The sequence below is a fragment of the Theropithecus gelada genome, chromosome 1 (assembly GCF_003255815.1).
Source record: "Theropithecus gelada isolate Dixy chromosome 1, Tgel_1.0, whole genome shotgun sequence".
NCBI classification, from domain to species: domain Eukaryota; kingdom Metazoa; phylum Chordata; class Mammalia; order Primates; family Cercopithecidae; genus Theropithecus; species Theropithecus gelada.
The window spans coordinates 73,735,069-73,762,785 of NC_037668.1; the positions used below are offsets into that span (position 1 = coordinate 73,735,069).

Genomic DNA, 27,717 nt, shown 5'->3' on the forward strand with positions numbered 1-27,717 from the left:
GAAGATTGCCTCGGAGTCCTTCAATAGCAGAACTGATTAAGCAGAAGAAATTATTTATTTATTTATTTTTTGAGATGGAGTCTCGCTCTGTCACCCAGGCTAGAGTGCAGTGGCACAATCTCGGCTGACTGCAACCTCTGCCTCCCAGGTTCAAGTGATTCTTCTGGCTCAGCCTCCCAAGTAGCCGGGATTACAGGTATGTGCCACCACGCCTGGCTAATTTTTTGTTTTTTAATAGAGATGAGGTTTCACCGTGTCAGCCAGGATGGTCTCAATCTCCTGACCTCGTGATCCATCTGCCTTGGCCTCACAAAGTGTTGGGATCACAGGCGTGAGCCACCGCGCCTGGCCCCAGAAGAAAGAATTAGTCAGCTTGAAGACAGGCTATTTGAAAATACACAGCCAGAAGAGACAGAAGAAGAAAAAGATAAAAAGGAATAAAGCATGCCTACAAGATCTAGAAAATAGCCTCCAAAGGGCAAATCTAAGAGTTAGTAGCCTTAAAGAGGAGGTAGAGATATAGGGGTAGAAAGTTTATCGAAATGAATAACAATAGAGAACTTCCCAAATTTAGAGAAAGATTTCTATATTCAAGTATAAGGTTCTAGAATGCCAAGCAGATTTAGCCCAAAGAAGACTATCTCAAGGCATTTAATAATCAAACTTCTAAAGGTAAAAGATGAAGATCCAAAAAGCAGTAAGAGAAAAAACACAAATTAACATACAATGGAGCTTCAATATGTCTGGGCCCAGACTTTTCATAGGAAACCTCTTACAGGCCAAGAGAGAGTGGCATGACATATTTAAAGTGCTGATGGAAAAAACTTTTACCCTAGAATAGTATGTCCGGTGAAAATATTCTTCAAACATGAAGGAGAAATAATGACTTGACAAGACAGAGAAGCTGAGTAATTTCATCAACACCAGACCTGTCTCACAGAAATGCTAAAGGGAGTTCTTCAATCTGAAAGAAAAGGATGTTAATGAGCAATAAGAAATTATCTGAAGGCCGGGCGTGGGGGCTCACGCCTGTAATTCCAGCACTTTGGGAGGCCGAGGCAGGTGGATCACGAGATCAGGAGATTGAGACCATCCTGACTAACACGGTGAAACCCCATCTCTACTAAAAACACAAAAAAATTAGCCGGGTGTGGTGGCGGGCACCTGTGGTCCCAGCTACTCGAGAGGCTGAGGCAGGAGAATGGCGTGAACCTGGGAGGCGGAACTTGCAATGAGCCAAGATCGCGCCACTGCACTCCAGCATGGGTGACAGAGCCAGATTCTGTCTCAAAAAAAAAAAAAAAAAAAGAAATCATCTGAAGGTACAAAACTGGTAATAGTAAGTACACAGAAAAACAGAATACTGTATTAATAACAATAATTATGGTGTATAAACTACTCATATGAAAAGATGATCAAGAATAATAACTACAACAACTTTTCCAGACATAGACAGTATGGTATTAGGTTGTACAAAACTAGTTGTGGTTTTGGACCGTGAATTTTAAATCATCATAACTAGGCTCAAACGCATCTTTATTAATCAAAATAGAAGCCATTACAATCAACACATTTTTGCCAATGAGAAATGCTTCTTTGTTCTTGTTGTGTAAAAATCCATGCTTTGGGATTTGACGACCTCTTGGAAAGAATTTTCTGCATCCTGCTGGTCATGGAAACGTTTTCTCTGCAAAACGTTGTCGAGATGCTTGAAGAAGTGGTAGTTGGTTGGTGAGAGGTTAGGTGAATATGGCGGGAGGGAAAACTTTGTAGCCCAATTTGTTCACCTGTTGAAGCTTGGTTGTGTGATGTGCAGTTGGGTGTTGTGGAGAATTGGGTCCTTTTTGTTGACCAGTGCCGGCGTCAGGCGTTGCAGTTTTTAGTGCATCTCATTGAGATTGCTGAGCATACTTCTCAGATGTTATGGTTTCACTGGGGTTCAGGAAGCTGTAGTGGATCAAACTGACAGCAGACCACCAAACAGTGACCGTGACCTTTATTTGGTGCAAGGTTGGCTTTGGGAAGTGCTTTGGAGCTTCTTAGTCCAGCCACTGAGCTGGTTGTCGCAGGTTGTCGTATAAAGGCCACTTTTCCTTGCATGTCACAATGTGATCGAGAAATGGTTCGTTGTTCTGTAGAATAAGAGAAGATGACACTTCAAAATGATGATTTTTATTGTCACTCAGCTTATGAGGCACCCACTTAACGAGCTTTTTCACCTTTTCAATTTGCTTCAAATGCCGAACAACTGTAGGATGGTCGATGTTGAGTTCTTCGGCAGCTTTTCGTGTAGTTCTAAGAGGATCACCTTCGATGATTGCTCACAATTGGTCGTTGTCAACTTCCAATGGTCGGCCACTACACTCCTCATCTTCAAGGCTAGTCTCCTTTGCAAAACTTCTTGAACCACCACTGCACTGTACGGTTTTTAGCCATTCCTGGCCAAATGCATTGTTGATGTTGTGAGTTGTCTCCTCTGCTTTACGACCCATTTTGAACTTACTCAAAAATTGCTCAAATTTGCTTTTTATCTAACTTCATTTCCATAGTCTAAAACATACAATAAATAGCAAGTAAATAAGTTGCTAGCCAAAAAGCATAAAACAAAAAATGCACATTAAAATGATGTATAATATAATGACATTTTTTTAAGAATGTATACCAAAACCGGACACAGTGGCTCATGCCTGTAATCTCAGCACTTTGGGAGGCTGAGGTGGGTGGATCACCAGAGTTCAGGAATTTGAGACCAGCCTGACCAACATGGTGAAACCTTGTCTCTACTAAAAATACAAAATTAGCTGGGCATGGTGGCACACACCTGTAATCCCAGCTACTCGGGAGGCTGAGGCAGGAGAATCGCTTGAACCCAGGAGGCGTAGGTTGCAGTGAGCTGAGATCGTGCCATTGCACTCCAGACTGGACAACAAGAGCGAAAGTCTGTCTCAACAACAACAACAACAACAACAAAAAAAGATGTATTCCAATATCAAATGACAAATTCTAACTGTGCAAACACTGCAATTATGTTTGCACCAACCTAATAGTACTGGAAGTCTTAACTATGGTAATTAGACAAGAAAAAGAAATAAAGTATCCAAATTGGAAAAGAAGTCAAATTATCCTTGTTTGCAGATGATATGATCTTATATTTGGCAAAAGCTAAAGACTTCACCAAAAAACTGTTTGAACTGATAAATTCAGTAAAGTTGCAGGATCAAAAATCAACACACAGAGATCAGTAGTGTTTCTGTATGCCAACAGTGAACAATCTGAAAAAAATCCAGAAAGTGACCCCGTTTACAATAGCTACAAATGAAATACCTAGGAATTAACCAAAGAGATGAAAGATCTCTATAATAAAAACTATTAAACACTGATGCAAGAAACTGAAGAGGACATTAAAAAAATGAAAAGATACTTCATGTTCATGAGTTGAAAAAAATCAATATTAAAATGTCCATAGTACCCAAAGCAATCTACAGATTCAATACAATCCATATTCAAAATACAAATGACATTCTCCACAGAAATAGAAAAAACAATTCTAAAATTTATGTGGAACCACAGAGGACTCAGAATAGCCACAGCTATCTTCAACATAAAGAAGAAAACTGGAGAAATCACATTACCTGACTTGAAATTATACTAGAAAGCTATGGTAACCAAAACAGCATGGTACTGACGTAAAAACAAACATAGACCAGTGGAACAGAATAGAGAACCCATTAATAAATCCATACATTTACAGTGAACTGGTTTTTGACAGAGGTGCCAAGAACATACTTTGGCAAAAGGACAGTCTGTACAATAAATGGTTCTCGGAAAACTGGAAATCTATATGCAGATAGCTACATGCAGAAGAGTGAAGCTAGATCCCTATCTCTTACCATATACAAAAATCAAATCAAAATGTATTAAAGATTTAAATCTTAAACTTCAAACTCTGAAACTGCTAAAAGAAAACTTTGGGGAAACTTGCCAGGATATTGGTTTCGGCAAAAATTTATTGAGCAATAAATACCTCATATGCATAGGCAACCAAAGCAAAACTGGATCAAGGGGATCTTTTCTCACTTCCTTTTGTATGTGTTTTTTTAAGAATTTTTCTTTTTTTGGTTGCTGTGGGGATTACATGTAACATACTAAATTTATAATAGTCTAGTTTGAAATAGTACCAGTTTAACTTCAGTAGTATACAAAAACTTTATTCCTGTATAGCTCCATTTCCTTGATATGTTGTTTTATGGCAGATTACATCTTTATTCATTCTGTGCTAAATATCATAGATTTAAAAATTTTGTCATGCTTTTGTCTTTTAAGTCATATAGGGAAAAAAGGTGGCGTTAAAAAACAAAAATAGATTAATACTGGCTGTGATATTTATCCATATAGTTACATTTGCTGGGGATCTTTATTTTTTTTTTTTGGATCTTCATTTTTTCAGATGGCTTTAAGTTTCTGTTTCGTGTCCTTTCATTTCAACTTGAAGATGCCTTTTAGGATTTGATGTAGAACAGATGTAGTGGTGATGGACTCTGCTTTTTTTTCTTTCTTAAATCTGAAAATGTCTCGATTTCTCTCTCTCTCTCTCTCTCTCTTTTTTTTTTGAATTAAAGTCTTGCTCTGTTGCCCAGGCTGGAGTGTAGTGGTGCGATCTTGGCTCACTGCAGCGCTGACTTCCTGGGCTCAAGCAATTTTCTTGCCTCATCCTCCTGAATAGCTGGGACTACAGGCATATGTTACCATGCCTGGCTAACTTTTGTGTGTTTTGCAGAGACAGGGTTTCGCCGTGTTCCCCAGACTGGTCTCAAACTCCTGGGCTCAAGTGATCTGCCTGCCTTGGCCTCTCAAAGTGTTGGGATTACAGGCGTGAGCCACTGCACCCAGCCTTGATTTTTTCCTCATTTTTGAAGGACAGTTATGCTCAAAATAGAATTCTATACGTCATCCTACCCACTTCTGGACTCTACAGTTCTGATGAGATATAAGCTGTTTGTCTGACTGAGGATCCCCTGTATTTGACAGGTTGCTTTTCTCTTGGTGCTTTGAATATTCTTTCTTTGCCACTGGCTTTGACAGTTTGGTTATCATGTGTCTCCATATGAACCTTTTTGAATTTAACCTGCTTAGAAGTCACGGAACTTTTTGGATGTGTGGATTTGCATCTGTCATCACATTTGGGAAGTTTTGGTATGTTATTTCTTCTTCTTCTTTTTTTTTTTTTTGAGACAGAGTCTTGTTCTGTTACCTAGGCTGGATGGAGTGCAGTGGCAGGATCTGGGCTCACCGCAACCTCTGCCTCTTGGGTTCAAGTGATGCTTGTGCCTCAGCCTCCCGAGCAGCTGGAACTACAGGCATGCACCACCATGCCAGCTGATTTTTGTATTTTTATTAGAGATGGGGTTTCACCGTGTTGGCCAGGCTGGTCTCAAACTCCTAACCTCATGATCTGCCCGCCTTGGCCTCCCAAAGTGTTGGGATTACAGGCTTGAGCCATGGTGCCCGGCCTCTTCTCATGTTCTTACTGCCCCCTTCTCTTCTGGAATTCCCATATTCATATATTGTTTCACTGTTTTTTGTTTGTTTGTTTGGCGACAGAGTTTTGCTCTGTCACCCAGGCTGGAGTGCAATGGCGTGATCTCAGCTCATTGCAACCTCCGCCTCCCAGGTTCATGCAATTCTTGTGCCTCAGCCTCCTGAGTAGCTGGGATTACAGGCACGTGCCATCATGCCCAGCTAATTTTTGTATTTTTAGTAGAGATGGGGTTTTGCCATCTTGGCCAGGCTGGTCTTGAACTCTTGACCTCAAGTGATCCGCCCACCTCAGCCTCCCAAAGTTCTGAGATTACAGGCATGAGCCACCGTGCCTGACTATTTTCAGTGTTTTAATCTTCATGCTGCTTAGTGGGTATGTTCAGTTTGTGAAAATTCATTGAGTTCTCTGCTTAGGTATGTGTACTTTTCTAAAATGAGTAATATACTTCAGTAAAAGTTAAAAATCCTAGCTGAAAAGTTCAGATTGCATATTTAATTTATATTTCCTTTCCTTTGCCAGGTTTCGACTCAAAGAGACTTGCAATAAGAAGGGTTGTGATCCTCTCTTTCTTTTCTCCTCTCCTCTGTTTTCTGGTTTCTTTCCTTTGGTGTCTTGTGGGAGGGAATAGGGAGATTGAAAAGTATATGTATTTCTCTTAATTGGTACTGATCTAATTCTTTCTTGATTGTTCTTTTTCTGGCTAAGATGGATTATTCTTCCATATAGTGTAGCAGGCATCCAAATGCTGGTTCTCCCATGCAGCTGGTTGTAAGTTTTTTTGAGATAGGATCTTTTCCTCTCCACATTGCCTTCATAGAGGATATCCACTTTAGCTTGATGTCTTCCAAGGCCTCCTCAGTTCTCTCTACCTAGAGCTTCTTGCTGTGCTTGTCACCTTTGTGAGTGGCCAACCCTCTTTAATGGGTTACTAGCATTAGTCGAAGCTTGCTTGCTTCCCTGGTTTCTCCTTGATCCATAGGTACTGTTTCTTTCTTGACATGCCAAATAGTGCAAATACAAGCCGTTCCCTTGCTGCCTTCTGTTTTTGCATTAAGTTCTATTTCCCGTTCCCCCTGTCTCACTGCTCACTCCTACTACAGTTAGGTGCCTGGACACATCAGTTGTTTGATTCAGTGCCTCAATATCCTCCTTTATCCTTTTATTCACTTACCACCATGTTTTGAAATTGTCTTTTTCTTCTTTTCAGGTATTTTTCTTCACCAACTTCACTCTTCTTTTTATGTTTGGGCATTTGTAAATCATGTTTTGAATGGTCACCACCAACCAATATTAGTACTTTCCATTTTTTTTCAACTCACTAATTGCAATATATAACTGTATAGAATTTGTTTTCTTTCTGTTTTTTTTTTTTTTTAATCTTAGAGAACTGGAAATTTCCTCCTTTTTTGCCCCTTGTGGCTTCTAGTATTGCTGTGGTGCCAGTTACTTGAAGCTTGTTTTTCAAATGGCAGGTGACATGGGATCAGTTATTCTCTTTTTTTTTGAGACGGAGTCTTGTTCTATTGCCCAGGTTAGAGTGCAGTGGTGCGATCTTGGCTCACTGAAACCTCCGCCTCCTAGGTTCAAGCAATTCTCTGTCTCAGCCTCCCGAGTAAGCTGGGGTTACAGGCGCCCGCCACCACGCCGGGCTAATTTTTGTATTTTTAGTAGAGATGGGGTTTCATCATCTTGGCCAGTCTGGTCTTGAACTCCTGACCTCATGATCCACCCGACTCGGCCTCCCAAAGTGCTGGGATTACAGGCGTGAGCCACTGTACCCGGGCCAGTTATTCTCTTATGGTTCTTGTCTCTGTACTGTCTAGATCAGTTTGATGTGTTACTTATCCGTATTTGTTTTAGCTTCCTTCATTGACATATAATAGATATACCTCATTGGGCTTATTTTTTTCAAAAGTTTTTTATTTATTATAATACTCCTGATTGGGTGTTGGCTTAAAAATGTCTACATGTTGATGATATTGTTGGATACCGCCTACTGAATGAGGAGAAAGAGGCGTTGGAGTGGAATGGGAAGGTTCTCTGTCAATGTTTCGTATTGCCTGTAGTTTTTCATAGTATTTTTATACTTTTTCTTTGAAAACCTGTATTTTGCTCCTCTTATAGGCATCTAAAGAAAGCTCTAAGATTAATTTTAGCATTAATTGAATGTTAGAGATATTTCTTTTTTTTTTTTTTTTTTTTTGAGACTGAGTCTGGCTCTGTCGCTCCGGCTGGAGTGCAGTGGCCGGATCTCAGCTCACTGCAAGCTCCGCCTCCCGGGTTTACGCCATTCTCCTGCCTCAGCCTCCCGAGTAGCTGGGACCACAGGCGCCCGCCACTTCGCCCGGCTAGTTTTTTGTATTTTTTAGTAGAGACGGGGTTTCACCATGTTAGCCAGGATGGTCTCGATCTCCTGACCTCGTGATCCGCCCGTCTCGGCCTCCCAAAGTGCTGGGATTACAGGCTTGAGCCACTGCGCCCGGCGAATGTTAGAGATATTTCTAACTTTGTATGTTAGGTAAAGTCTACCAATTAATGATTTTTTTAAACTAAAATATGCTTTTCTTTATTGGATATAGGAAGGGTATGAATAAAAGGAGAAACATAAATAAACTTAACTAAGAAGTGTACTCATTATGAATAATATATCTGGTCAAAATGTCTGTCATCCCATGATATTTCTCACCTATTTTTCCTTTGGCATTTTGTAATCAATATCCTGTGTCCTTTACAGTATACCCAGCTTTTACTAAGAAATATATTTCTGGTTTTAGCTATTGAGGGGGAAGTATAATATGTTGGCAGTTTTAAATTGTAGTGAATGTTGTAGAGATGTTTAATATAAAGTTTTTATACTTCAGAGCAGATATTAAAGACTCAATGTTTTACTCTTTTTCTCTTTGAAGGATGTGGTAACTGGACTTAGTCCGCTGCTCTTCAGGAAACTCAGTAATCCTGACATATTTTCATCCACTGGAAAAGTTAAACTTCAGCGACAACTGAGTCAGGATGATTGTAAGTTATGGAGAGGAAACCTGGCCAGCTCTTTGTCGGGTAAATATCTGATTTTGTTTTTTTAAGAAATGTGAGACTGTGTGGTCAATATTTAAGGGTATATTAATTGACGTGGCATCTTGACAGTTTCTTCTCTGGTAGTAGTCCTGTATAGAATACTTATGGTAAGGCTGTCTTCCTCTCCTTACTTCTTCCTCATGGAATCTCTAATTGCTAACCTGCAGGACCTGATAGGTATTTCTTGGTTGATCAGCACTACTGGTCACCCTCTCTCATTCTGATTTTTGCTCTCTGCCCATTTCTGTAGACTTTACATTCTTTGCTGCTGTAGATTTTCTTTTTTTCTTCATTCTCAAAACCTAAAACTCATAGTGTCCTCTCTACCTCCTTCAAAGAAAAGACACCTAAAAGATTCAGGGGGAAAAATTATATGAAGAAGTCGCAGTACAAAAGGAAGCAATTACATTGTGCGTTGTGGCATACTTCTTTTCTTTTCTTTTTTTTTTTTTTTTGAGATGGAATCTCGCTTTGTAGCCCAGGCTGGAGTGCAGTGGTGCGATCTCGGCTCACTGCAAGCTCCGCCTCCCGAGTTCATGCCATTCTCCTGCCTCAGCCTCCCAAGTAGCTGGGACTACAGGCATCTGTCACCACACCCTGCTAATTTTGTGTATTTTTAGTAGAGAAGGGGTTTCCCTGTGTTAGCCAGGATGATCTCAATCTCCTGACCTTGTGATCTGCCCGCCTCAGCCTCCCATGGTGCTGGGATTACAGGCGTGAACCACAGCGCCTGGCCTCTTATATTAAAATTTTTATTTTTGCTGGTCATATATTTAGTTACATAGAGCCATTTCTTGTTCGGTTTTTCATGGCATTCTCCTCTTTTTTTTTTTTTTTTTTAAAGGATGTGATTATCTTTTCTTTTTTTTTGAGACAGGGTCTCACTTTGTTGCCCAGGCTGGAGTTTAGTGGCGTGATCTCTGCTCACTGCATCCTCCACCTTCCAGGTTCAAGCGATTCTCCTGCTTCAGCGTCCTGAGTAGCTGGGATCACAGGCGCGCACCACCATGCCTGGCTAATTTTTTTATTTTTAGTAGAGACAGGGTTTCACCATGTTGGCCAGGCTGCTCTTGAACTTCTGTCTTCAGGTGATCTGCCTGCCTTGACCTCCCAAAGTGCTGGGATTACAGGTGGGAGGTGAGCTACCACGCCTGGCTGGGATATGATTATCTTCTGATTGTCATGACTAAATTAGATTTTTGATTTAAAAATGTGACTGGGTGTGGTGGCTCACGCCTGTAATCGCAGCACTTTGGGAGATTGAGGCAAGCAGATCACCTGAGGTCAGGAGTTCAAGACCAGCCTGGCCAACATGGCAAAAACCTGTCTCTACTAAAAATACAAAGATTAGCTGGGCATGGTGGTATGTGCCTGTGGTCCCAGCCACTCTGGAGGCTGAGGCACAAGAATTACTAGAATGCAGGAGGTGGAGACTGAGTGAGCATCATTACACTCCAGCCTGGGTGACAGAGTGAAACACTTGTCTCCAAAACAAAGCAAAACAAAAAAAAGTAAAAAATTTTCTTCCCTGGATCAACTCTTTCTTTTGAGCACCTAACAACCGGAATATTCAGTGTTTTGTTCTGAAATGCTAAATCCCTTTTATCCTGTGAGGTAACTGCATGGCTACTGGATACATTCTTGAAATGTGGTTGTGTTTGACTGTTCTTTCTGTGGAATTTTCCATTTATCTGATTTCAGCCTATGTCTTACTTTATGACTTTTGGGGTGTTTTTCGTTTCTGAGTGCTCAGTCTAAGAGTTTGCAGGGCAGATGATACCTCACTTTTTTTTTGAGACAGGGTCTCCTCTGTTGCCCAGGCTGGAGTGCAGTGGTGTGATCTCAGCTCACTGCAACCTCTGCCTTCTGGGCTCAAGTGATCCTCCCCCTCCAGTTGTGTACCACCACACCCAGCAAATTTTTGTATTTTTGGTAGAGAGCAGGTGTCGCCGTGTTTCCCAGGCTGGTCTTGAACTCCTGACCTCAAGCATTCCTGCCTCGGCCTCCTAAAGAGCTGGGATTATAGGCTTGAGCCACCAGGCCAGGCCAGATACTCCACTTAATTGCAATCCCCTCTATGCTTACTATAGCTTATACCTTTCTTTGCCCAATTCCATTGGTTATGATCCACCTATCTGCTTTAGATTTCCCACCCAGTTTTTTTACCCTCTCATTGGCAGTGTCTGTCCGTTTCTGTCATTATGGCCTTTGTTTGCTTGCTTTTTTTTTTTTTTTTTTGACAGAGTCTCACTCTGTCCCCAGACTGGAGTGCAGTGGCTCGATCTCGGCTCACTGCAACCTCCGCCTCCCTGGTTCAAGCCATTCTCCTACCTCAGCCTCCTGAGTAGCTGGGACTACAGGTGCAATGCCACCACACCCAGCTAATTTTTGTATTTTTAGTAGAGATGGGGTTTCACCATGTTGGCCAGAGTGGTCTCAATCTCTTGACCTTGTGATCTGCCTGCCTCAGCCTCCCAAAGTCCTGGGATTACAGGCGTGAGTCACCACACCCCACCTAGATTACTTTTTTTGTCTCATTTTTATGGTGTTTCCTGGAGGACAAAAGATAAAAGCATGTGCTTGGTCTGCCATCTTTAACTGAGAATGTTTTATGCAGTAGCCTCTTGAATTATTATAAGAATAGTAGTTGGAATTTTTACGAGGTTTTCTTTTTTTTCCTGTGTTGTTTATTTACTAAAGAGCTGCTTGTTATTCTGTTTGTTTATGTCATTCCTTCTGTTTTGTTTATTTTCCTCAAGTTCTTGGCAGTCTGCGGTATGCTTCAGTCTTTACTGGTGTATACTCAAATAGGTTTCTTCTACACTGTGTAAGCCTCTTTCCAAGCAGGCCTGTATTTTGAAGAGAGAGATGATAGTAATCTTTGTGTAAATAGGATAAGTTAAACTAACTTTCCTTTAGAATTAATAGGTGAGAAGTAGACAGGTCATCTGGAGAAATGCACATTTGCAGAATGAAGGAAAGAAGGCAGGCAGACAGGGTCTACTCTGGGCTTAGGGAAGTTTTGAGCAGAGAACCATCATCATCATCATTATTATTTTTGTGGAGGGCTTTATGGAAAGACTTTCCAGTAAAAGGTACACTTGAAACTTGAAAACTTAACTAGATTTTAAAAATATATGTAATTTTCTAATAAAACATGCTAGTTATAAAAAAATTTCACTACAAAAACATGCATTATGTCAAAGTGAAGTCTTTCCTTTTTTTTTATTTTTTGAGACATCTTATTCTGTTTCCCAGGCTAAAGTGCAGTTACATGACCATGGCTCACTGAAGCCTTGATCACCTGAGCTCAGGTGATCCTCCCCACTTCTTCTCAGCCTCCTGAGTAGCTGGGACCACAGGCACACACCACCATGCCTGGGTAATTTTTTTTTTTCTTGGAGATGGGGTCTTGCTATGTAGCCCAGGCTGGTCTTGAACTCTTGGGCCCAAGTGATCCTCCTGCTTCAGCCTCCCAAAGTACTGGGATTACAGGTATGAGCCACAACACCTGTCCTGAAGCCTTTCTTAATTTTTACTTTCTTCTGTGTCTTAATTTTCATCTACAGTTAGCTTTGCTAAATTGTTCTCCAAATGAGTGGTATCATATTTTGTTGGCAGCAAAAACAAAAATATCCCCCAAACCCTTTCTTCACGTCTTTACTACATTGGGTATTTTCATGACTAAGATTTTACCAGGCGCAGGAAGGGTTTTCAAGTGAGTCGAGTGATCATGATAAAGCCAGGGGAAAGTGCAGGGCATAATATTGAAGTTGAGTGAGTGAATAAGTGTGGAAAAGAGTTGAAGGAAATGAGGCCAGAAAGATAATCTGGATTTATGGAGGGTCTTTTTCATAATGCCAAAATGTCTGGCATAATTTCTTCAAATAGTAAGGAGCCATCAGAGGCTTTTAAGGAAGGAAATGACATGAACACATTTTTGTTGGTTAGATCATAAGCAAAAGTGCGAAGAATGGTGTGAAGAAGGGGAGAAACGAGACCTTCACCTCAGTCAGAAAGTCACTGCAGGCCGGGCGCAATGGCTCACACCTGTAATCCCAGCATTTTGGGAGGCCAAGGCAGGCACATCACCTGAGATCAGGAGTTGGAGACCCGCCTGGCTAACATGGCAAAATCCCATCTCTACTAAAAATACAAAACATCAGCCAGGTGTGGTGGCACATGCCTGTAGTCCCAGCTACTCAGGAGGTTGAGGCAGGAGAATCACTTGAGCCTGGGAGGCAGAGGTTGCAGTGAGCCTAGGTCACTCCACACCACTCCAGGCTGGGTGACAGTGAGACTCTGTCTCAAAAAAAAAAAAAATCTTTCATTGAGACTCTCTTTCATTGAGATTAAGACAGATAGTAAACATGAACTGAGCACGTGGAGTCTGGTGAGAACAGAATAGATTCATTGTTTGCCTACTGGAAACTTGCATCTCTAATGTTATATTGAGTTGATGAGAAACTATGTAGCCTAAAAGGGATTGGGAAACTCCTAGACTGCTAGTTTGGGTGTCAGCGTGGGAGGCTGGCATGTGGTGAATATTATAGAGAACATAAAATAGTTAATCCATTTCAGTGTTCCACTTGCCATTATCCTCACCACCAAGACAGTCGCAATTTTTAATGGATAGTTGGAAATTTTAATAGATTCTAAAATGGATGTGAACAATTTTACTTTGTATCAGTATGATTTTATCCACTTGATATCATTGTATTTGTATTTTTTCATTCGTTTATCATAATTACATGTATATTTTCCAAACCTTGTGTTTGAAGGTAAGCAGCTGCTCCCTTTGTCCAGCAGTGTACATAGCAGTGTGGGACAGGTGACTTGGCAGTCGTCAGGAGAAGCATCAAACCTGGTTCGAATGAGAAACCAGTCCCTTGGACAATCTGCACCTTCTCTTACTGCTGGCCTGGTAAGTGTTCATAAAGGTGGCGTTTTGCTCTATGAAAAATCCTTAATTGTCATTTGTCATTGCAACGTCTATTCCTTTTCCTTTTTCAGATTTGGATAATTTAGTTTCCAAAATGAAGTATGGAACAGAATGCATTAATTAATTTCTTTTTTTTTTTAGAGATAGGGTCTTGCTTTGTTGCTCAGGCTGACTTTGAACTCCTTGGCTGTAGTATTCCTGTTGCCTCAGCCTCCCAAGTAGCAAGGACTACAGGTACATGTCATGGCATCAGGCTAAGAATGAAATTTTTTTTTTTTTTTTTTTTTGAGTCGGATTTTTGCTCTTGTTGCCCAGGCTGGAGTGCAATGGTGTGATCTCAGCTGTCTCCTGGGTTCAAGCAATTCTCCTGCCTCAGCCTCCCGAGTCGCTGGGATTACAGGTGTGTGCCACCACCCCTGGCTAATTTGTTTGTATTATTAGTAGAGACGGGGTTTCTCTGTGTTGGCCAGGCTGGTCTTGAACTCCTGACCTCAGGTGATCCGCCCCCATCGGCCTCCCAAAGTGCTGGGATTACAGGTGTGGGCCACCGCTCCTGGCCTTAAGAATGAAATTTTAATTGAGTCTATTTTTTTTTTTTTTTTGAGATGGAGTCTTGCTCTGTTGCCCAGGCTGTAGTGCAATCTCAGCTCACTGCAACCTCTGCCTCCCAGGTTCAAGCGATTCTCCTGCCTCAGCCTCCCAAGTAGCTGGGATTACAGGCACCTGCCACCATGCCCCACTAATTTTTGTGTTTTTAGTAGAGACAGGGTTTCACCATGTTGGCCAGGGTGGTCTTGAACTCCTGACCTCATGATCCACCTGCCTTGGCCTCCAAAAGTGTTGGGATTACAGGCTTGAGCCACTGTGCCCAGCCCAATTGAGTGTTTTGATTGCCCTCTCATGCCGTCAGTGTCACTGGTACTAATTGTATAGTGAGGGTCAAGAAAAAGATTGAGTATGATTGTATCTTCAATGAGTAAATTTTCCTGGGAAGGAACATTCTTTTTATAGAAATGATTCTGAATCTGGTAAAGTTATGCTGCTTTGGTTTACAGCTCTGTGGTATACATATTTAGTACATGAGGATAGAGAACATGTTTGGCACATCATGAGTACTTAAGTATATATGTAAGAATGAGGGCCGGGTGCAGTGGCTTACATCTCTAATTCCTGCACTCTGGGAGTCTGAGGCAGGAGGATCACTTGAGGCCAGGAGTTTGAGGCTACCCTGGACTGTTACCATAGTAAGACCTTGTCTCTACAAATAATAATAATAAAAAAAATTAGCCGAGGATGGTGGGGTGTGCCTGTGGTCCCAGCTACTCAGAAGGCTGAGGTGGGATAATCACTTGAGCCTGAGCAGTTGAAGCTGTGGTGCGCTGTGATTGTGCCACTGCACTCTGGTGACAGAGCGAGATCTTGTCTGGAAAAAAAAAAAAGGTGTTTTGTTTGTCTACGCTTTGTGTGATAGGCAGGGCCTTACAAAATTTAAGCTGTGTAGCCTGGGCAGGTTGCTTTGTTTTCTGCCTGTTGTTACAAATTATACCCTTTTACCCTCAAACTTGCTTTTGTACCAAAGGCACCCACTGGCTTTCTGCTCATCTCACACCGTTCCCTCTATCCTTAGGTCTAGGCACACTACTAATTTGTAGGGTACAATAACAGCAACTTGTTACTATTAAAGTCTCATGTACACTTGAAAATATAAGCCTTTTGGGTCAACATACGTGGAGTAGAAAGTTTTGTCCATTTATTCAATATGGGAAGTGGGAGTAGAGGGGAGGATGTCTTCATGTAGCAGGTGAGAAGCTAATTTTTGGATCAAAGGATATCCTGATATTACCAAAGTTTGTGATTCTTAGGCCACAGAGAGAATCAGGATCATGTGTGGAAATTCCCACCTCCTTAATTTTTTATTTGAAATTTTCAAATCTACAGAAAAATGGAAAGAATGGTACAGTGAACACCCATGTAAGTTTTACCTAGACTGACTAATTTGTACATTTTGCCATGTTTGTTTTTTCTGTGTGTATATACCTATTTTTTCCTGAAGCATTTCAAAGCAAGTCACAGACTAATTACGATGCCTCATCCTTAAGAATTTCTCCTAATATGAAGGACACTCTCCTAAATAACTACAATATATTATCAGATCTAAGATGTTTAACATCTTTTTTTTTGAGACTGAGTCTCGCTCTGTCACCCAGGCTGGAGTGTAGTGACGCAATCTTGGCTCACTGCAACTTCTGCCTCCTGGGTTCAAGCGATTCTCCTGTCTTAGCCTCCCGAGTAGCTGGGATTACAGGTGTGCACCACTACACCTGACTAATTTTTGTATTTTTAGTATAGACGGGGTTTCACCATGTTGGCCAGGCTGGTCTCGAACTCCTGACCTCAAGTGACCCATCTGCCTCGGCCTCTCAAAGCGCTGGAATTGCAGACATGAGCCACTGCGCCCGGCCACATCATTTTAATAGTAGCATCTAATAATATAAAGACCATATTGAGATTTTCCTGCCTGGTCCTAACATGTCTATTAAAGCCTCACCTGCTTCCCTTTTAACCTCTGGAACCTAAAACAAACAAACAAGCAAAAATGGATGAGTGTACCCTCCTAGAGATTTTGATCCAGATGTCTGGGGTTAGTCACAAGCATCTGTATTTTCTTTTCTTTTTTCTTTTTTTTTTTTTGAGACAGGTTCTCCCACTGTTGCCCAGTCTAGAGTGCAGTGTCATGATCTTAGCTCACTGCACCCTCTACTTCTGGGTTCATGTAATTCTCATGCCTCCCGAGTAGCTAGGATTACAGGTGTGTGCCACCTCGCCTGGCTATTTTTTGTCTTTTCATTAGTGGTGGGGTTTCACCATGTTGGCCGGGCTGGTCTTGAACTGCTGACCTCAAGTGATCCACCTGCCTTGGCCTCCCTAAGTGCTGGGGTTACAGGCGTGAGCCTGGCCTGTATTTTCTTCAAACTGTTACCCTGATTCTAACATGTACCTCTTTGAGAACTACTGCCACCATGGTACAGCTGAATATTCCACTTTAAGGTGGTATGTTGCAGAAGGGATTCCTGGACTGAGATTACTGGAGCCTAGGCCAACTGAGCTAGAATATTCCTGAATTATGTTTTTTTAAATTAACAGTTTATTGTGATATAATTCACATATGATGTAATTCACCCACTTAAAGTATACAGGTCAGTGTTTTTTGGCGTATTTCACAGACATGTACAGCCATCACTGTAGTCAATTTAAGAATATTTTCTTTACTTTAGAAACTGTACTCTTCAGGTATCACCTCCTCATTGTTCCATCCCTGCCCTTGCCCCTGCACTAGGCAACCACTAATCTACTTTCCACCTCTATAGGTATGCCTATTCTGTATTTTTCATATAAATCGAATCAAATATGTGGCCTTTTGTGGCTGCTGCTTCGACTTAGTCTAATGTCTTCAGGATTCATCCTTTTTGCAGCATGTGTTCCTTTTTATTGCCAAACAGTATTTTGTTGTATGTATATATCATATTTTGTTTAGCTGTTCATCAGTTGATTCATTTCCTTCATTCTTCACCTTCATTTTCTAATGTTTATTGAGGGGATTTATCTGGGGGCTTATTTTTCCCATATATGTTGAAATCATGATCCTAATTAATGATTACCAGGGCATGTTCTAAAAAGGATCATAATAATCATATGATATGATCATATATGTTCCTAGGGATGGAGAAGAACTTAGGTGGCATCTTGTTCAAGATTAGTTATTTTTCTTCTTCTTCTAAAAAAAAAAATTATATAGAGTGAAAATCTGTTGTTAAAAGTGGGTTGTTTCTGCCTTTTGGCTAGTATAAATAATAGCCAAATAATAATAATGCTACAAACATTCATGTACAAATTTTAATGTAGATACATGTTTTCATTTCTCTCGGATATATATCTAGGAGAGAAGTTGCTGAGTCATATGGTAACTCTGTGTTTAATCATTTGAGAAACTTTGATTTCTCTACATCCTTGCTATCCTGGTGGGTGTGAAGCGATATCTTGTGTTTTTGATGTGCGTTTCTCTAATGACTCATGATGTTGAGCGTCTTTCATGTGCTTACCGGACATTTATTTGTCTTCTTTGAAGAAATGTCTATGAGGATTATTGGCCATTTTTAAAATTGAATATTTTTTTCTTTTATTATAAATTTGTAAAATAATTGTTTCTTTAGACCTGAATCCAATTTCTTCTCTTTCCCAGGGAACTGCTTTTTGTTTTCTCTTGTGCTTTTTTTTTCCTGAGCTACTTATTTACCTACTGTAACTTCAAGCCAGCTCTTCTCTTTCCATTCTTCTGCCCGAAGATTTTCAGTTGTATATTTTATGTTAGGTGGCACATTTGCTCCTTGATGTTAAATGCCTATTTCTGCTTTGACCACCCATACTGAAATAAACCTCATTGTCTACCCTGCTTCTGACTGTGACATTTCTGAAAAATCTTAACTAGAATGTATTCTCTTTGGAGTAATGGCCGTCTACAGTACATGGACCCAGCCTCCAAAGAACTTTTGGGTTAGCAGAACAGGATTCACATTTAACAGGACAACCATTTAAAAATAATAAAACGTGACATGTACATAAATATTGTATTGATTATGATTTAAATAGTAACAAAAGGGGACAAGAATTATGCTAGTTATAATTATTGGGATGATAACTTGTAGGAGGTTAGACTTGACCGGAGTCTGGAGATTAGATAAGCAAAAGCCTTAAAGTTGCAAATATTTTAATTTTGAGGCCATCTAGATGATGTTTTTATGAAGAGATTTTTGGCTCTTCATTTTCTGGTGTCTATTGAGAGGATTTCTCAGAGGGCTTATTTTCCCCATATATGTGGGAACCATGATCCTAATTAGTGGTTCCCAGGGCATGTTCTAAAACAGATCATAGAATCATATTATTATATGTTCTTAGGGATGGAGTAAAACTTAGATAGTGTCTTGTTCAAGATTAGTTATTATTTGTATTCTTAAAAATATATATGCAGTTAAAATCTGTTGTTAAAAGTGGCATAGGAGAAAGATCCCTGCATTAGAAATCAGAAGACCAAGCTCTGATGCTGCTATGTGAATTTGAATAAACATATTGGAGCCTGTGTTTTTCTCATCTGTAAAATGAGGTTAATTCCTGCTTTGCTTTCTTCTGAGTATGTTAACTAGTATCTGCAGTTTTGATCTTTGCCTTCTGTATCTCTGATGCAAATCCACTTGGCTGTATCACCATTTCTAAGACTCACTCTACCTGTCTGCTGTCTTTCCATCCCCCCAAGCCAGTTCTTCCTTGTTCATGCCGTCTTTTTTTTTCTTTCCATAATCGAAATTTTATTGGTAGTGTTGAGGATCAGTACACAGACATTTCCATTTGTTCACAGTTCTTAACATATCTACCGAAAATCTGAAAAGCCATGTATTGTAATTGTTTTTTAAAAAGTTATTCCAGTGACTTTCCAGCTTAAAATTTGGAGGCAAATTTTTCTTAGGAGGCCATCAAGTATCCTAAGGAAAGTACCAGTATTGTCAAGTGTTACATACATCCTACCAACCTACCAGTTCACAATTTAGTAGTATATATACTACATACTTAAATTTTCAGTCTTTTGCAGCACATTAACAAAGTTATCAGGAAAGTAAGACTACTTTGACTAAAGGTGTTACAGGGTGCACACAATTCTGACAGGGAGAGCCATGATCAGGGAGTGATTTTCATTAGGAAACAATTCTACTAAAAAACAGCATGAGAATAGAAGTATTCTAAAATGTTCAAGTCATGATTACCAATAACCATTCTAACATGATACTATGATTATAGCAAACTGCTATAATCTTAAACTGAATTGGGAATATTTCTAACTGGAACAAAAGATAAGATATTCTGTTGAACATTTTATCATCAGTTCTCATGTTGAATATGACATGTCATTTTGGGTGCCATATTATTATTGAATTTTGTTGAGATTTTCATATAACATAAAATCAACCATTTTAAAGTGTACACTTTAGTGGCATTTTGTGCATTCACAATGTGTGCAGCCACCACCTTTATCAAGTTTTAAGACATTTTCACCACCATCCCTTGCAAAAAAAATCCTCTACCATTAAACAGTCCTTATTCATTCCACCCTCATTCTAGCTCTGGCAACCACTAATCTGCTTTTTGTCTCTGTGGATTTACCTATTCTAACATTTCATATAAATGGAATCATAAAATATGTGACCTTTTATGTCTGGCTTTTTTCACTTAGCCCAATGCTTTCACGATTTTTCTGCATTATAGCATGTATCAATACTTTATTCCTTTTTATGACTGAATAAGATTCCATTGGATGGATAAGCCACACTTTGTTTATCTGTTTGTCTGCTGATAGACATTTGGGTTGTTTCTACCTTTTAGCCATTGTGGATAATACTGCTGTGAGCATTTGTGTACATGAACTTGTTTTGAGTACTTGTTTTCTGTATTTTTGGGTATGTACCTATACCTAAGAGTAGACTTGTTGGATGATACAGTAATTCTTTGTTTAATTTTTTGAAGAACTACCAAACTTTTGGTTTGCTGCACCATTTTATATTCTTCCCAGAAATACATTAGGGTTCCAGTTTCACTGCATCTTGCCAACACTTTTCTGTTTTTTTAATTATAGCCATCATAGTGGGTGTTAAGTGGTCTCTCACTGTGGCTTTGATTAGTATTATACTTTAATAATATTTTAGAACTGTCTGTCAAGGTCACATGGAGTATGCTTTTTCTTTTTTTTTTTTTTTTTTTTTTTTTTGAGACGGAGTCTCGCTCTGTCGCCCAGGCTGGAGTGCAGTGGCCAGATCTCCGCTCACTGCAAGCTCCGCCTCCCGGGTTCGCGCAATTCTCCTGCCTCAGCCTCCCGAGCAGCTGGGACTACAGGCGCCCGCCACCTCGCCCGGCTTATTTTTTTGTATTTTTAGTAGAGACGGGGTTTCACCGTGTTAGCCAGGATGGTCTCGATCTCCTGACCTCGTGATCCACCCGTCTCGGCCTCCTAAAGTGCTGGGATTACAGGCTTGAGCCACCGCGCCCGGCCCCGCTTTTTCTTTTTTTGAGACGGAGTCTGGCTCTGTCGCCCAGGCTGGAGTGCAGTGGCCGGATCTCAGCTCACTGCAAGCTCCGCCTCCCGGGTTCACACCATTCTCCTGCCTCAGCCTCCCGAGTAGCTGGGACTACAGGCGCCCGCCACCTCGCCCGGCTAGTTTTTTGTGTTTTTTTAGTAGAGACGGGGTTTCACCGTGTTAGCCAGGATGGTCTCGATCTCCTGACCTCGTGATCTGCCCGTCTCAGCCTCCCAAAGTGCTGGGATTACAGGCTTGAGCCACCGCGCCCAGCCAGAGTATGCTTTTAAAGGAAGTAGCAAAACTCCAAGACTTTTCTTAGAACCTTTTCTCATCGTTAAAAAGATTTTCTTTAATTTATATTATTTTATTTGAAAAGTAATCCCATCATTCTTAATTTATTTTTCCTTAATTTTCACAAGTTCAAAGAGGAAAAACCCATAGATGTTTGTTTTACCTACTTCAGTGTTATAAAGAGATTCCAAATTCAGCACTTCCCCTTTCAGTATTACCTTTCTGCCCCTGTAGTTTTGCATTTTCTATTGTGAAAGGTGGAGATATCGATATCTATATGTCAGTTGGCTTTATTGAGGTATAGTTTACATAGAATAAAATTCACCCATTTTAAGTGTTCAGTTTGATGACTTTTGGCAGATGTATACAGCTGTGTCACCACCACCACGATTATGATATAGATATATAAGAATTATGGTATAGAACAGAACAGCATTCCCCAACCTTTTTGGCACCAGGGACTGGTTTCATGGAAGACAGTTTTTCCACAGATGGGTGGAGGGGGGATGGGAGATGGTTTCAGGATGAAACTGTTCCACCTCAGATCATCAGGCATTAGCTAGATTCTCATGAGGAGTGTGCAACCTAGAATCCCTCGTATGCACAGTTCACAATAGGGTTTGTGCCCCTATGAGAATCTAATGCTGCGCTGCTGATCTGACAGGAGATGGAGTTCAGGCGGTAATGCTCACCCTCATGCAGCTCATCTCTTGCCATGTGGCCTGGTCCCTAACAGGCCATGGACCTGGTATAGAATATGTCTGCCACCCCATGTTCGCTTGTGTCCCTTTGCTGTCTGTTCTCTCTCCCCAGGCCCAGCCTTTGGCAACTACTGATGTGCTTTTTGTCACTGCAGTTTTGCCTTTTCCAGAATTTCATAGAAATGGAATCAATACAGTATGTAGTCTTTTGTGTTTTTTCTCAATCTCAGAATCTCCTTCTGAGATTCATCCATGTTGTTTTGAGTGTCAGTAGTTTGTTCCTCTTTATTGCTGAAAAGGGTTCCATTGGCATGGGTGTACAGACTTTTCCATTCCCTAGTTAATGACCATATGGGTTGTTTCCAGTTTTTGCCTGTTAGGCAGAGAGCTGCTATGAAAGTTCATATAAGTTTTTTTTTTTTTTTTTTTTTTTGGTGTAGAATATGCTTTTATTTCTCTTGGGTAAATACCTAGGAATGAGACTGGTGGAATGTTTATTTACCAGTGTAAATTTGTCTTTATAAGAAACTGCCAACCTGTTTTCTAAAGTGGCTATACCATTTTTGCGTTTCCACCAGCAGTTGCTCCACATCTTATCAGTACTAGGTATTATCACCTTTTTTTTTTTTTTTTTTTTTTTTTGAGATGGAGTTTCACTCTTGTTGCCCAGGCTGAAGTGCAATGGCACAATCTCGGCTCATTGCAACCTCTGCCTCCCGGGTTCAAGCCATTCTCCTCCCTCAACCTCCCAAGTAGCTGAGATTACAGGCGCATGCCACCATGCTCAGCTAATTTTCGTATTTTTAGCAGAGATGGGGTTTCGCCGTGTTGGTCAGGCTTGTCTCGAACTCCTAACCTCAGGTGATCCACCCACCTCAGCCTCCCGAAGTGCTGGGATTTCAGGCATGAGCCACCATGCCCAGCTATCATTTTAAAAATTTTGGCCATACTAGTGGATGTGTAGGAGTTTCTCATTGTGGTTTTAATTTGCATTTCTCTAATGACTAATGAGATTGAACATATTTTTGTGTGCTCATTTGCCAATTTTTATATATATATATATATATATAAATTTTTTTTTTTTTTTTGAGACCGAGTCTCGCTCTGTCGCCCAGGCTGGAGTGCAGTGGCTGGATTTCCTGGGTTTACGCCATTCTCCTGCCTCAGCCTCCCGAGTAGCTGGGACTACAGGCGCCCGCCACTTCGCCCGGCTAGTTTTTTTGTATTTTTTTAGTAGAGATGGGTTTTCACCATGTTAGCCAGAATGGTCTCGATCTCCTGACCTTGTGATCCGCCTGCCTCAGCCTCCTAAAGTGCTGGGATTACAGGCTTGAGCCACCGCGCCAGGCCCTTTTTTTTTTTTTTTTTTTTTTGAGATGGAGTCTCGGTCTGTTTCCCAAGCTGGAGCGCAGTGGCACGATCTTGGCTCACTGCAACCTCCGCCTCCCGGGTTCAAGCAATTCTTTTGCCTTAGCTTCCTGAGCAGCTGGGATTACAGGCGTGCACCTCCATGCCTGGCTAATTTTTGTATTTTTAATGGAGACGGGGTTTTGCCATGTTGGCCAGGCTCTTCTTGAACTCCTGACCTTAGGTGATCCACCTACCTTGGCTTCCCAAAATGCTGGGATTACAGGCGTGAGCCACTGCGCCCAGTCAGCTATTTTCATATATATATATTCTGTGATGAAATGTCTGTTCAAACCTTTTGTCGATTTAAAAAATTGTTTTTTTTTGTCTTGAGTTTCAGGAATTCTTTGTATATTCTGGATACAAGTTATATATCAACTATATGCCTTCTAAACGTATTCTGTGACTTACATTTTCATTTTCTTATCAGTGTTTTACACAAACATTTATATACAAAAAATGTGGAAATCTATTGTATCCTTCTATACTAACAGTGAATCACTAGAAATCAAAACTTAAAAAATCAAGACTGTTTGCAATAGTTTAAAAATATGAACTACTTGAAGATAAATTTCAGAAACCATTTGGAAGACCAGTACATTGAAAACTACAAAACATTACTGAGACAAATTAAAGAAGACCTAAATAAATGGAGAGATAAAATATTTTTGTGTATTGGAAGACCCATATCTTTCCTTTTTTTTTTCCTTTGTGACAGGGTCTCACTCTGTCATCCAGGCTGGAGTGTAGGGGTGTGATCTTGGCTCACTGTGACCTCTGCCTCCTGGGCTCCAGTGATCCTCCCACCTCAGCCTTTGGAGTAGCTGGGACTACAGGCACTATCACAGATTTTTTTTTTTTTTTGAGACGGAGTCTTGCTCTGTTGCCCAGGCTAGAGTGCAGTTGCGTGGTCTCAGCTCACCGCAACCTCCGCCTCCCGGGTTCAAGTGATTCTCCTGCCTCAGCCTCCCGAGTAGCTGGGATTACAGGTGCCTGCCACCATGCCTGGCTGATTTTTTATGTTTTTAGTAGAAACGGGGTTTCACCATGTTGGCCAGGCTGGTCTCGAATTTCTGACCCTGTGATCTGCCTACCTCGGCCTCCCAAAGTGCTGATATTACAGGCATGAGCCACCACCCAGCCACGTCTGGCTAATTTTTGTATTTTTTGTAGAGATGGGGTTTTGCCATATTGCCCAGGCTGGTCTTGGACTCCTGTACTCAAGCCATCCTCTTGCCCTGGCCTGCCAAAATGCTGGTTTACAGGCATGAACCACCTGGTGCCCAGTCTAGGAAGACTCATATCATGAAGATGTAAATTTTCTCCGTTAAGCTATAGATGTAATGCAATCCCGATCGAAACCCAGGTAGTATTTTTCAGAAAATATCAAGCTGATTTCAAATGTATATTGAAATGTAAAGGACCTAGAATAACCAAAACAATATTAAAAAGAAGACCAGAATCAAACTTATGTTATGACTTTATAAAGGTACAGTAGTCAGGTCAGTGTGATTATTGGTATAAGGATAGATATATAGATCACTGGAATCAAATAGACAAATTTGCCAAGGCAATTTAATGGGAGAAAAGGTAGTCTTTATAACAAGTGATGTTGAAACAATTCACATAAAAATATCAACCTTGATACTTACCTCATGCTGTACAAAAATTAACTTGAAATGGGCAACTGACCAAATGTAAGAGCTTAAATCATAAAATGTGTAGAGGAAAACGGGTTTTTGTGATTTTAGGTGGGGCAAAGGTTTCTTGGAGTAAAAAAAGCTTGACCTATAAAAGGAAAAAAATTGACTTTTATCAGAAAGAAAAAGTTTGCCCATGAGTATTTATTTTTAATGGGATGAGGACAAATTGAAGTGTATCTACAAAGGGGTGGAATGATGAGTGATACTTGTGTTAAAGAGTTATTAACAGATTTTGTTGTCTGTTTGGATTTTAATACATATCACTACCTTCTACCTTTGGAGGTAGAAATCTAGAAGTCATAATGAATGTTCTTTGCATACAACTCCTGTGGGTTTACCCATTAATTTGTACTTTTTTCATTTCTACTCAAGAAAATATATTTGAATGAAATCATTGTGAATGCCTTATACTTTACAGAAGTAAATACAAACTCAGGCTGTACACCTGTGTTCCAGGTCTTACTCCTGCCACTTAGTAATCATATGACGCTCTACAAGTCACTGAACTTCTTTAAGCCTCTATTTTCTCATCTTTAAAATCAAAATAATGTTAAGACTTTCCTCATGGAGTTTTCAGGATGAAATGAGACAATCCATTTAAAATAGCATAGTGCCAGATTTGTAGTTAAATTTAGAGGCAGCCAAAAGCTACCTCCCTACATAGTGAACTATAACCTAATTTAATATATAAACTACCTGCAACCTAACCTGAGAGTATACTCCTGTAACAAGTAGCTGAGTCTCAGTCAAGCATAGCAGCCAAATTTTCAACCAGTCATATAGGCTGAATATTGCCAAAGCATGTTCAAATAAGGCAAACACCTGAACTGCAGCCCATCAGGCTACTTCTGTATGTCATTTGTTTCTCTGGCCATAAATATAGCCTACATGTATTGGGGGATGGAGCATTCTGAACTGCATTTGATACTGAATGCTAACTGGTTCATTAATCTCTCTATTTTTTTGAGACAGGGACTTGCTTAGTCACCCAGGGTGGAGTGCAATGACATGGCTCACTGCAGCCTGGACCTCCTGGGCTTGAGTGATGCTTCTGCCTCAGGCTGCTCCCTCCCTCACCTTTCCCAGTAGCTGGGACCACAGTTTTTTTTTTCTTATTATTTGTAATGGGGGTTGGGGGTGGGGGCTCCCTGTGCTGCCCAGGCTGGTCTCAAACTTCTGGGCTCAAGCAATCCTCCAGTCTCCGCCTCTGCCTCCCAGAGTGCTGGAATTACAAGGGTGAGCCACCGCACCTGGCAAATCTGTTTTTTGTTCAATTAAGTCATTAAATTTAACTTGTCTCAGGTTTTTTATTTAACAGTATGAACAAAATTGTGTATTTTTTTTTCTTTTTATGCCTCGGTACTTCAAGTAGTTATTAGTATCTGTGATACAGTAAGAAATATTGTATATATTTCTTAACATATGTGTATATTTCTTCTGTATATATATAATTACCGTGATATGGTAAGAAATATATATATTCCTTATATATATAGCTGGGACCACAGATGCATACCACCATGCCTGGCTAATTTTTTGACTTTTTTGTAGAGACAGGATTTGGCCATGTTGTGCAGGCTAGTCTCTGCTGGGCGAGGTGTCAGAACCCCAGCAGTGGAGAGTGGTTGGCTCACTGGTCGTAAAAGAATTTACTGACAGCAGTATAGGTTTAGAAAGGAAAGTTTTATTAGATAGAATGCTGCAGCAGAGTGCAGTACAGTGCTTCATTCAGCAAGAGAGGACTCTGTTGCAGTGGATTTTCCTTAGGGGTATTTATGGACTTTAAAGCAGAGCCTTAGGGTAATTTGGATCCTATTAGTTATGTAGGCCATGATAAATTATTACATTTGTAGACTTTGGGTGCCTTGATGTCAGCAAGGGTTGCAAAATGAGTTTTGACATGCATGCATTCTGGAGATGTATAGAAATTCTAGTTACATATACATTTTTGGGAAAGAAGCCTGGTACCAGACGCTGGCTTTATATAATAGAGAAGTCTAATTACTTTTTGATTTTTCAGATAAGGAGTTTTTGTCTCCAGATGGTCTGCTTGATTGCCACGAGGTGATCATTGTATTCTTCTGTGTCGAACTCCCAGGCTCAAGCGATCCACCTGCTTTGGCCTCCCTAAGTACTGACTGGGATTATAGGAATGAGCCACTGTACCTGGCTGGTACTTTTATCTGAAATTGAGAATACAGGAAAAGGAACAGGTTTTGGGGAGGAAATTAATGAGTATGATTCTCAGATGATGACAGGTAATCTGGTGTACATATCCTTTTAAAATTATTGATACGAAATTTGCGTAACAAAATCAACCATTTTAAAGTGAACAATTCAGTGGCATTTAGTACTGGCAGATCTGTTTTTCACAATACAACTGCCACCTGTATCTAGTTGCAAAACCCGTCTGTTACTTTAGATTTAAACCTCTTATCCATTAAGCCCTTTCTCCCCACTCCCCTTCCATGCAATTTGCATTTTGTCTCTATGGAGTTCTCTATTCTGGATATTTTATATAAATAGTATTATACATATGTGACCTTCTGTATCTGGTTTATTTCATTTAGCATAATGTTTGGATGTTCATCCACATTCTAGCATATATTGGTACTTTATTCCTTTTTTTGGTTGAATAATATCTCATTGTATGTGTCCAACACAACTTTTTATCCATTGATGGACACTGGGCTGTTTCCACCTTTTGGATACTGTGAATAGTGCTGCTATGAACTATACATATACTTGTGTACTTGTCTTCAGTTCTTTGGGGGATATACCTGGGGTGGAATCGCAAAGAAATATGGTAATTTAACTTTTTGAGGAATTACCAAACTTCTCCGTAATAGCTTTCCATTTTACAGTTCCACTAGCAGTGTACCGAAGGTTTCAATTTCTCTATATCTTTGTCAACTCGTTATATTCCATTTAAAAAATTATT

General features: G+C 40.4%; 1 protein-coding gene across 4 annotated transcripts in view; it reads left to right on the forward strand.

Moving 5' to 3' along the window:
- MAST2 (microtubule associated serine/threonine kinase 2) overlaps positions 1-27,717 on the forward strand; it is a 258,930-nt gene that overhangs the window by 20,962 nt on the left and 210,251 nt on the right. For all 4 annotated transcript variants that reach the window (XM_025371095.1, XM_025371105.1, XM_025371113.1 and 1 more), the window contains exons 2-3: positions 8,446-8,593; positions 13,393-13,535. In XM_025371095.1, the coding sequence (XP_025226880.1) occupies positions 8,446-8,593; positions 13,393-13,535 (291 nt within the window). The remainder of the gene's footprint in view (positions 1-8,445; positions 8,594-13,392; positions 13,536-27,717) is intronic.